General features: G+C 41.1%; 1 protein-coding gene across 1 annotated transcript; it reads left to right on the top strand.

The window, feature by feature from the left end:
• Positions 1 to 4,337: 4,337 nt before the first annotated feature.
• On the top strand, positions 4,338 to 11,042 carry LOC124278595 (myeloid differentiation primary response protein MyD88-like). The gene is given in 7 exon segments (XM_046714338.1): positions 4,338 to 4,608; positions 7,039 to 7,255; positions 7,257 to 7,335; positions 8,356 to 8,511; positions 8,865 to 9,057; positions 9,645 to 9,736; positions 10,316 to 11,042. Coding segments are annotated over 7 exon segments (1,284 nt in total). The 5' UTR covers positions 4,338 to 4,558; the 3' UTR covers positions 10,813 to 11,042.
• The last annotated feature ends 77 nt before the right edge of the window (positions 11,043 to 11,119 follow it).

The following is an 11,119-nucleotide window of genomic DNA, read 5'->3' as shown; positions in this document are numbered from 1 at the left end:
ATTGCATAGGGTATCATGTTTGTCGCTGTGAATGTTGTGAATGTCCATTTTGTTAGCAAACGTGGCATAGTTTTAGATGGCATAGTTGACTGTGCCTTAAGGTGAACAAGTATGACACCAAAGACAAGAGCTATAGAATATTATTCGACGTATAGGGCACGCTTAAGTCTTTATCTTGTTATTCAGTCTTCTGAGGGTTTTTTAACAGATCTACTCGAAATATTACAGACGAGGTGGCCTAACTGATATCTTTTATTTCTACTTCAGGTGGAGTAGTCTAGTGATTAAAGCGTTCGCTCGTCACGCCGAAGACCCGGGTTCCATTCCACACATGGGTACAATGTGTGAAGCCCATTTCTGGTGTCCATCGCCGTGATATTGCTGGAATATTGCTCAAATCGGCGTAAAACTAAACTCACTCACTCACTCACTCGACTTCAGGTGGATCAATTATGAGAGAGGAAATGGCGTTTTGACCATTATTGAACGATATCAGATCGTCGATGACCTGACGTCACACATGCCGCCTAAAATGCCTTGTTTGGAATGCGAGCAGAAAGACCCACATCAGCTGGAAGTGGAGGGCTTCCTGATGTCCATGGGGATGTCTACTTCTTACTCCTCAAAGTAAAGATACATACTAAGCAGCAAAAGAAATGTCGGTTTGGAATTTTCCTTCGCAGAAACGGATAACTGTAAACTCATTTAATGTTTTGATTGTATATTTTTGACAACATCTCCAACTTTACCCGAGCAAAGACATTCCTTCCCAAATCAGAATGGAACACAGGAAATGGTCTCAAAAACGCAACCTGATCTCGGAGATGGTACGGTGTTCTCCATGTTTTTCATGCAACTCATGCTACACGTGTTGTTCACAAGGACCAGCCCTATAAAAATGCACGCCCCAAACCTGGTTGAAACATTCACATTACAACGTAAGCAGGATGCTGCGACTCACGACAGCTCAGAGGAACCAGGCGCTAGGAAGACTTTAAGCTGGCCACACTGCACAAGCCGTTGCCAAACACTTCCAGGTCAACGTTCGGACCATCTACAGGCTGCAGCAACGTTCCTGGTCCACCAACACCACAAATGATCGCCCCCGTACTGGCAAACCAAGGGTGACCACAAGACGACAAGACCGCCATGTTGTGCGACAGCACACCAGACAGTGGGAACACACGGAAGACCAATCAGTACTGATACAGTACGCCGACGTCTTAACAGCGGGAACCTCCATTGCCGTAGACCTTACCGTGGACCTATCCTCACGCCTCGTCATTGGAGTGAACGTCTATAGTTTGCCCTACAACACCAAACTGGCGATACGGGCAATGGAGAACTGTTCTGTTTACAGATGAGAGTCGGTACTGCGTATCAACTGCAGATGGCAGAACAAGAATATGGCGACGACGTGGCCAGCGTTACTCAGACCAATTTGTTATGGAAAGAGACTGATGGGGAGGTGCAAGCATCATGGTATGAGGTGGAATAGGCATGAACCAGGGAGTGGGTCCTGTGGTGTTCCAGAACCTTGGTCCAGGGAGAGGAGGCTGCATCACAGCGGTGTGCTACATCGACCAAGCTGTCAGACCCCACGTCATACCACATTTCGCACGTCACCGGAACAACATTTTCCAGCATGATAACGCCCGGGCCCATACTGCCAGAGCTACACGGGACTTCCTACAGCAGAACGGTGTCAACATTATGCAGTGGCATGCCCTTAATCCTGATTTAAACCCAATTGAACATCTTTGGGATGAAATTCAGAGGAGACCGAATAATGTCATACCAAGGCCGAACACAGCCGATTTATTGCGCCAGGCCTTTCTCAGAGTGTGGTTCCAGGTGCCAATGGCCTTCATCAATCGATTGGTGCACTCCATGCATAGACGCTGTGCTGCAATTATTGCCGCTCGTGGTGGGCACACTAGATACTGAAGTCAAGAGTCTGAATGGACTGCAAACGTTCACGTAATGTCTTATAATTGTGCTGAGTTATTCATTGATGTGTCAGGATATTGTAAAAAAAATTGTTTTTGATCCACTTATTATGTCCATTTCTGTAATGATTTGATTACAGTGCCTATCTGATTTTGAATTCGGACTGACGTATTGTTTTGCTGCTGAGTATATATTATCCACGAGGAGGTCCAGTATTCCAGTCATTGTTTTGCTTGTCAACCCTCGGCGGATATTTGCATTCATTTTTGGCAAATTGTCAACCAATGGAGGCGTCAGTTCCGCTGTGTTGTTCAACATTTAGGAATAGTCAACCAGGAGGTACTGAACAAGACCCACATACTATTTCTTACGACTATGTGAAGTGGCACAGGATCTGCTGAAGGGCACAGGATCTGCTGAAGTGGCACAGGATCTGCTGAAGAGGCACAGGATCTGCTGAAGAGACCCAGAATCTGCTGAAGAGGCACAGGATCTGCTGAAGAGGCACAGGATTTGCTGGTGGTTGATTGAAACCCAGACTATGTTTCCCAGCCTGTCAGAAAGTGTCATATATCTGAAGTACTGTTCAAAGCAGATATAAATCAAAGTGAATCAGTGATATCTTTGTTCTAGCACACACACACGCGTCTCTTTATAAGCTTCAAGTTACATACACTGACTATATACAGAATGTGTGGTAATGTAACATCACGCACGCACCATAATATTTAACATCCCATCATTACTCACGCATCAGAAGTACTAGATGTCATATATCAATATCTAATTGTCTTAAATAAATATCTAGTTGTTATATACCGAGAGAAACAAATAAATGGATGACAGGAAAATTCAAGCGTTCCTTTAATATTTTCCAGTTTTCATCACCATCTTTGAATAGCGCTGTGGTGATGAAAACTGGAAAATAATAAAGGAACGCTTGAATTTCCTGTGATCCTTTATTTGTTTCTCTCAGTATATATCAATATTTAGTTGTCATAATTATATCAAAAATGAGTTATCATATATAAATATCACGCACCATGAACAGCCCTATATTACGTCACTCACGAACCATGAATTGTCATATTTTTACATCACTCGTCCACAATGAACATATATCAACATAACTCACGCATGCTCCATGAATAGTTCAAAATTACGTCACTGACCAATCATGAAGAGTCAAATATTAACATCACACACGACAGCACCACAACTAGTCCCATTTTACAGCCCCTCTTGCACCACAAGTAGTCCCTTTTTGCTCATACCTCCCGCACAATTGCTTGTCAAATAATTAACAAAATACTGCAGGTCCCAGTATTCGTATTATATTATTCATAGTTTGCAATATATGTTTAATTGTCTCTATTGTAAATTGTGTTTAAAGCTAGGTACTACACAATACGTACAATATCTGGTTTAAATCTGATAAAACAATGTTGACAAAGGAATATATAGGAAAGTCTATTAGACTATTGGTCCACCGGAAATGCCAGTTGAAATACTTTTGGGAAATTATGAAATGTTGACAAAATCAAATGATCAACAAGTTGCAATTTCCTTCTGAAACATTCAACATACTTCTCAAATTCATATGACAGGCACAAATATACAAAAGGTAATTTTCTGATAAGATAAATATTTCGATTATATTTCTCTGCTGTCTTTCTATACATGCCCTGTGAACATTAGAATATTTACAGGAATATTTCGTGAAAACCTCCAAAATAATCCTTTACTGCGTAATTCGCCATTTCAATAAAAACACCTGTAGTTATTGGTCCAAAACATGCACGTTTGAAATAGACAAGGCGATATGTACAGTTTTCGGATATTTCACGTGAAGACATCTGATAAAGTTCACGAATATTTCAAAATATCTTTCTCATGTATTATATGTTGCTGTTCTGATATGCCGGAAAGAGTCACCTGCCCTTCAATGAGATGACATGGTCCTTGACTTGCTATGAAACTGTAGCTAACTTGTATTATCCTTCTATATTCCCACCGTTGAGGACTGCATGGGATTTCAACTCAGAATGCTATAAATAGAACTCGCAATCACGACCTCGAACAGGAAGTAGGTCCAGGTGATGAATACAGTTGAATGCGATCCCATGTAAATAACGGGATCTCACTGAACTGTCGCCGGGGGCAAGTAAAGGGACATAACTCTTGTTAATTGCTACCCAAGGAGTTATGTCGTAAGATCATGCCATTACTTTCTGTAGGTGTTAAAATCACATTCATTTATAGAAACGTAACACTGACGCAACAATATTTTACAGTCTACGTAAAATTTGTCAGTGAACATGGAGACAACAAAGGCCTTATTAACGACAATCAGACTTGTTTAAAATTTCGTAGTTACTTCCTGGTATGAGCGACACAGAGTGTGGGAAAAGTATAAACAGTCCATGAAAGTATGTAGAATATAGAAGGCTTAATTCAGGTATTAGTGAACACCATCGCCAAGAGAGATTTGGAATTTTTCTTAGGAAGTGTATATGTCATTACATGTTGTTCCTTCTTTTAGGTGTAGAACTACCAGCCTACAGTCGACAGTTCAGCCGTGACCAATGTGACGGATTCAGCTGGTGACATGGCGTCTAACTCGGATGACGATGATGTGTCGATTCCTTCACGATATAGGTAAGCAGGACACCACAGACCCGATTTCTAACCTACAGATAGGGCTTTCAATCGATGTGAATGTTCCATTGAGGTTTCAGTGCTGCCTCCGTCCCAGCCCTCCACATCTCACACGCCAACCCGCTCCCTCATTCACTCACTCACACACACACTCTTTCACTCACTCACTCACTCACTCACTCTCACACACACACACACACACACACACACACACACACACACACACACACACACACACACACACACACACACACACACACCTTGCTTGATGCCCATGTTTTAGTTTGCCTAAGCAGACACATAGAGTGCACCTCCCTTCTCCCGAGGGCCTACAATGTGTATCCCTCACATGGAAACAGATTCTCATATATCCACCCAGGGACTGACTTAAAATACTCTCTGGTGGAACACTTCAGGCAAATTTGAAACTGAAGAAAGAGACTGAATAAGTTGTATGTCATAACAGATGACATGAAAACAGGTAGCTACAAGAGCTATAGTAACATAAATGTAAGTAGAACAGTTCGTGTACACGTGTCCCAAGTGAAAGGATCTTTTCTTAAGAAAGTATGAGTTTTTACAAATATTTTTATGGTAGATGCCAGCTGTGATCAGACCATTGAAAGACGACGCATATACTGGTGTGACGTGCATTGGTGATTTTTGCTCCTCGGTTCATTCAATGAAAACAGCTCTTCAATACATCATCTCTTTCTCAATGATGCCAACCCATAGTGAGGAGACCCTTGGCACCAGTGTCGGATATATGGAAGTAGTAGATGCCACCAGCTCTGTCACACCACACAATTATAATGTCCATGTCAGCTGAAACCCAAGCATGACTCACGGGGAGCTTCGTGAGATATTTTATCGATTTGTCGTACATCAGGTAGAGACGATATCAGTTGTTGTAAAAAGGTGAGCGTATCCTACTCACACGTACAAACACATGTACAAGGAAGTCAGTTGTGCACCTGAGGAAAGATACAATCTGGTGGACAGTCTTTTGTCGGGTTGGTATGGCTGGTCTTATTTAAGCTATAGGTGGGTAAACCTGTGGAAGGAAAATGGCTAACTGGCTAACACATCAGATCAGTGACACACCTACAACTTGGATTTCACATACTTCACAGCCATACTGTAAACCTTTGAATGTGTTGGCGAACGTGAAAATACTAGCATTTCTTTACCAGTCGTAATCCTATAACATTGACTGTTTCACACCATGAAACACGTCTATATGCAAATACAATCAAATGGAATCCTCTGCAATCTCCTCGAAAAACAATTTGAAAACGACTTCTAATTTGTGTTATTTATCAACAACCCATACTTGTTGCCGTAGAGTAAACCTTTGCTGACTTTGCATCAAATAAGTGAAACAAATATCGTGAAGGAAACCAAGTTCTCCATGGATAGTCAACTTCTTTATTGCAATGAGTGCGACGTTTTGGCGTAGGTAGTGGAAGCGTTATCAAGCAAGTGTAATAGTACCTACGCCGAAACATCGCACTCATTGCAATAAAGAAGTTGTCTCTCCATAGAACTTGGTTTTCCTTCACCTCTACAACTTTTAAAATGCCTCTCAAAGAACAAATATCGTGAAGATCAGCATGTAAATGCTGAAATAATGATGTTATGATCCTACCAAGACAATGTTACTAATACGTCGTCAGAATAGTATGATAAAGAACTTGGTATCAATACATATTTTGTCGACATTGCCACGCCTCAAATTCTTAGAGGGTTCCAGTCCGACAGCAATATCGTCAATGTTATGCCTGCAATTAGTCCAGTCAATGGTGTCATTTCGGTTGAGAGTCTCGACTGGTTGAGGTGAATGACCTTATTTCAGACTCAGGTTTTGTAGAACACTATTATGGTCACTATGTAGTAGTGATTCATAAACACATGCTTATGATACTTTGTTGACATACTGTTTATGAGTATTGAATGTTTTGTAATTCTGTTGCTTTATTAACATAATATGGAAGTATTATGCATAAAAAGTTGTAAAAAATATCATTTTCTTCCGTTAAAGAGTCTCAGAGATGGATATTGAAATAGATATTTGTCATTTAAGAAAATCTTGTGGTTTACTCGAATGTTAAATAGGACCCTTCCATTGTTGTGCATTTCGATTATATGATCGAATAGAGCATAACTATCATATGGTAGCGTTTGAGAATTTCTACCGAACACAGAAGAATACAAATGTCCTCTTTGACATATCCTGTCCTGTCTCATTCAACCTGCCAGTACTCTAACTGCAGTTTCACCACTAGCAAGATAGTAGGCAGTTGTAAAGTAGAGCGTTTGTTCACATCACCGAGAAGCAAATCACCATTACATTGCAAGAAAACCAGTACTTCATACATTTTAATAATTAACATTTAACAGAATCACCTCCCTCCCACTTTCTTGCTGTAGGAACGTGTCGCTAGATGCACTCCGGGTCTCAGCTCGAAAGAAGCTCTCTCTGTACCTCAACATTGAGAGACTACTGAACGAAGATGGCATTGTAGCAGACTACAATGGACTGGCAGAACAAATCGGTTTCTCCTTCTTGGAGATGCAGAACTTCGCCCGACAGAGAGACCCAACAACGGAGGTGCTGAATGAGTGGACGAGGAGACCAGACTTGTCCCCCCACCGTCGGTCAGCTCTTTTATTACCTGAGGGTGATGGGCCGTGAAGATGTGATGACAGACTGCAAACGTAGCATCAGTGAGTTTCATTCAGGTTGTTCTGTCCCTGATATTGGCTGAAGCTGGCTGGAATATCGTACTTTACACAAGTATCTGAATCGCTGAGTGTTGACGCCGAGTTTCATTGTGTTGAGATCTGGGAATGACCATACTCTATAAATGCACTTTCTATAAATATCACCATGGGGTTTTGAAGTGTATGCTTCGTTACAGGTAATCCAGCAAAGAGTTTGGAGGTTCTTAGATGAAAGATACAAAATAACAAACTTCAAGGGCCCCATGGATTTCTGATCATCTCTTGTCCCAACAAAATAGGGCCAATGGGGACGGACGGATTACAAGCAACCATGTTGACAGTGGTCTGGCCGAACATATTTGTACAGTGTTTAAACCTTTCCTTATATTCATGATGTTATGTAATAGTTGTGCTGTATAATGTTTGTGAACGTCGATGCATATCTTAGCGACAATCGTTAAAAGTGAAATATTTGTTTATCGTGTTTACCGTAAGACTATCGCACTGAAACCGAAACATTGTGTTACATGTCGTATCACATGCCTCGAGGCATATGTTGATAATATGTCAGTTTAGACTAGCATTGTCAACTAGTAAACAGTGTCATATGTTGATAATATGTCAGTTTAGACTAGCATTGTCAACTAAGAAACAGTGTCATATGTTGATCATATGTCAGTTTAGACTAGCATTGTCAACTAGGAAACAGTGTTTTGTTTCCGCAACTATTCACAACACTGACATCATCAGAGAAATATCCTCAGCTGACATGCTTGATATATTTATTTACTGCAGAATTTACCAAGTTTGTGGATGTGGTCCAGTGATAATACAAACAGAAGTGTTGCCTCTTTCTATCGAGATAAAATTACAGTACTGTGTAATGACTTGATTCATCATTTACTTACTTCTAGCAAGCAAGCAGAGATGAGTGTTTTCTCGTCTGCACATGTCCAAACACGAAGAATCAAAAAGGAGTCGCTATATTGAGAATTGTTCCATACAGAATCCCCTCTGTTTCAGTTCTGGACATCGAACACTATGTCTCACAGGAAGAACGTCGCCAGAACGACGTCGTACCTCTCCAAGATGACACCATATCCCAGAGTTCCACCCCAGAATCTTCTGATTTCACAGATCATGACATTGATGAATACAGATACATGACTGTTCAGGATGGTAGGAAGCTCTTCTGTCTGCAATAAGTGTATCAGCATGGCGCTGATGTTATAGACAATCAGTATATTGTTCCACTAGCAATCATCACAATTACTCTTGTGTTTTCTACATTAGGCATGTGTAAAGTATTAAGTATTTGTAAATGAACACGGAAGTATTGCTATGATAAAGATTAGATTTTACACACTTCTATAAAAGGATCTTGTGATAGACACAAGCCACATTTTATACTTACTATGATGTGATATTTTATTATACTTACTATGATGACATCGATCTGAGACACCTGTAAACAAAGAAACATTTTTCAAGCAGTGAGAACTATCACCCGTTCATCACTTACTGTTTTTCAGTTGAGAGCGACACACTAACGTTTTACGATGCGTTCGTGTGTTATGACCCAGAGGGTTATGACCTGCAGTTTGTGAAGAAGATGCTGTCGGAGTTGGAGTCTGCGCGGTATGGTCTGAAGCTGTTTGTTCCTTGGAGAGATGACCTGCCTGGGTCTTCCACATATACCGTGTCAGCCAAGCTGATTCAGGACAGGTGAGCACCGTCGACAAAATAGTAGCCCCTTCTTTACTGAATAGATCCTCCGCCGAAAATGCTCTTCGTTTACAGTATATGTTGGGCATCCGCTCCTCCATGATTGTCATCAAAGAACTAAAACGAAAATGTGGAGGTTACAGTGTGTGGTGAGTGCGACTAACATGCCGGGTGTAATGGATATTGTCCTGTTGGCAGACCACCTTGCCGGGATTTGACTGTTTTACCGCCCATCGTAATATAGATTTGTAGTGGCAATAATATGGTTTTGGTCAGTACTGGCATTCGAACCACTATCCTTCTTAGCCAAGGTTGGATAGAAAATTTCAAAGGAGTTTAAGCAGCTGATACATCAAGGTCTGATGTCCACGTCCTTCTAAATTGGGGTCCAGTGACAACAATGTGGACGCTGGCTGATCTCATGTTCATTTGGTCCATGAAAGTATTGTCTGTGATTGTATCGTGACTCTTGAATATCATTGACACCCACTCTTTCGTGGTCTTATCAACGCGGGAACCCAAAAACCCCAGAATTTTAAAGCCAACAGGATTTAATTACTGTACATGTATCTTCTTCAATGTTGCAGATGTCGGAGAATGGTGATCATTATGTCTCCCCGCTATTTGAGGAGTCCAGCCTGCGACTTCCAGACGAAGTTTGCCCACAGTCTCTCGCCAGGTGAGGATCCATGTAATCCTTGGCTTTATTGAGGTCATTTCCGCGAGTGTGGATAAAGCAATATTTACATCATATCAAGGCGTATCAGCCTGATGTTCCTCGATGTCCCAAAATGATGCATATTTTTAGATGACACTAATAAAAATGGGTATTGCTTTGTCAATGAATTTAAAGGATAGACACGTTAACTGACACAATATCTGTGAACAGAAATAGTTAACAGTCGATGTAGAGATGTTTTGTGTCATTTTTTCCTTTGTTCCTATTTATCTCTACATGAGGATATTATAAGAAGCTGGCTTTACAGAGAATGGCATCTGTGGAAATACTTAAACAGACTGTTCTGCGGTTTTGTATCATGTTGGCTTAGGAAAGGAAGATAACTCCAGTGTAAGGGAGATAATGGGACAGGTCATGCTCGTTTCAGTACGATTGTGATGAACATGCTATGTATGATGAAATTTAAATAAATGCAGAGAAACCAAAATTAATTTGAAAATTGTTTCACAAGGACAGGGTATGTTAAGATGTCAAAATTACGCATGGATCCTTACATGTAATTTCTTTTTTGTCTTGTAGGCTCCCGCAGCAAGAAATTGGTGCCTGTTCTCATCACGCCGTGCATCATACCCCAGATCCTCCGCCACGTATCTCTCTGTGATTTCACAAAACTAGCCTTAATGGAGTGGTTCTGGCATCGGCTTGCCGTAGCAATTAAAGCTCCCCTCTCATTTGACGAGCTGCAAATCAACGACAAGATTTCATTGGAAGACATCACTCTTAGTCTGGATCAAGAACAATATCGCAACAGTGGGAGCAGTAGCAGCAGCTCTAGCCAACCACTACCCATCATCCATTCTTCTCCCTCTTCATCCTCCTCGTCCGCCAGACCTGCTGCTGCAGCCAACTCCCCTGGATCAAGTAGCTCAATGGAAGTAGGGCCACCAGTGCAGAGTGCCCCACAAGGTTCCTCAATGTCCTCATCCACACAGGCATCAAGCCCTGTTCCTCCACATCGTAGACATCGACAGACTAACAGAAGCATCCCTCAGTTATTCCGATCCAGCGAGTGTTGAACTTTGTGACAGAAAAGATTTCAAGACTTGAATCTGCAGAGTATATGTGTTTGCATAGGAACTGCTGCATTCAATTTATGCAGGCATTGTTTGAGAAGGAACTGAGATCTTGTTTTTGTCGCATGAGTCGCACAGGCCTCAGATGAGGGGAAAATGAAATCTCATTGATAGCTATGTTTTTGGAGCAAATATTCACAAATACATTATATTTCTATATATTGATTTTTCCTCAATGGAAGTATTATATTTATTAACAGTATGTATCATGTGTATTTCAGACATGTTTCATATACCTTGTTAGAAGCTG

This window comes from Haliotis rubra, unplaced genomic scaffold, assembly GCF_003918875.1.
Source record: "Haliotis rubra isolate DU_JTF1 unplaced genomic scaffold, ASM391887v1 Scf24, whole genome shotgun sequence".
NCBI classification, from domain to species: domain Eukaryota; kingdom Metazoa; phylum Mollusca; class Gastropoda; order Lepetellida; family Haliotidae; genus Haliotis; species Haliotis rubra.
The sequence above is the reverse complement of the archived record's forward strand: the minus strand, read 5'-3'. Positions and strand labels throughout refer to the sequence as shown.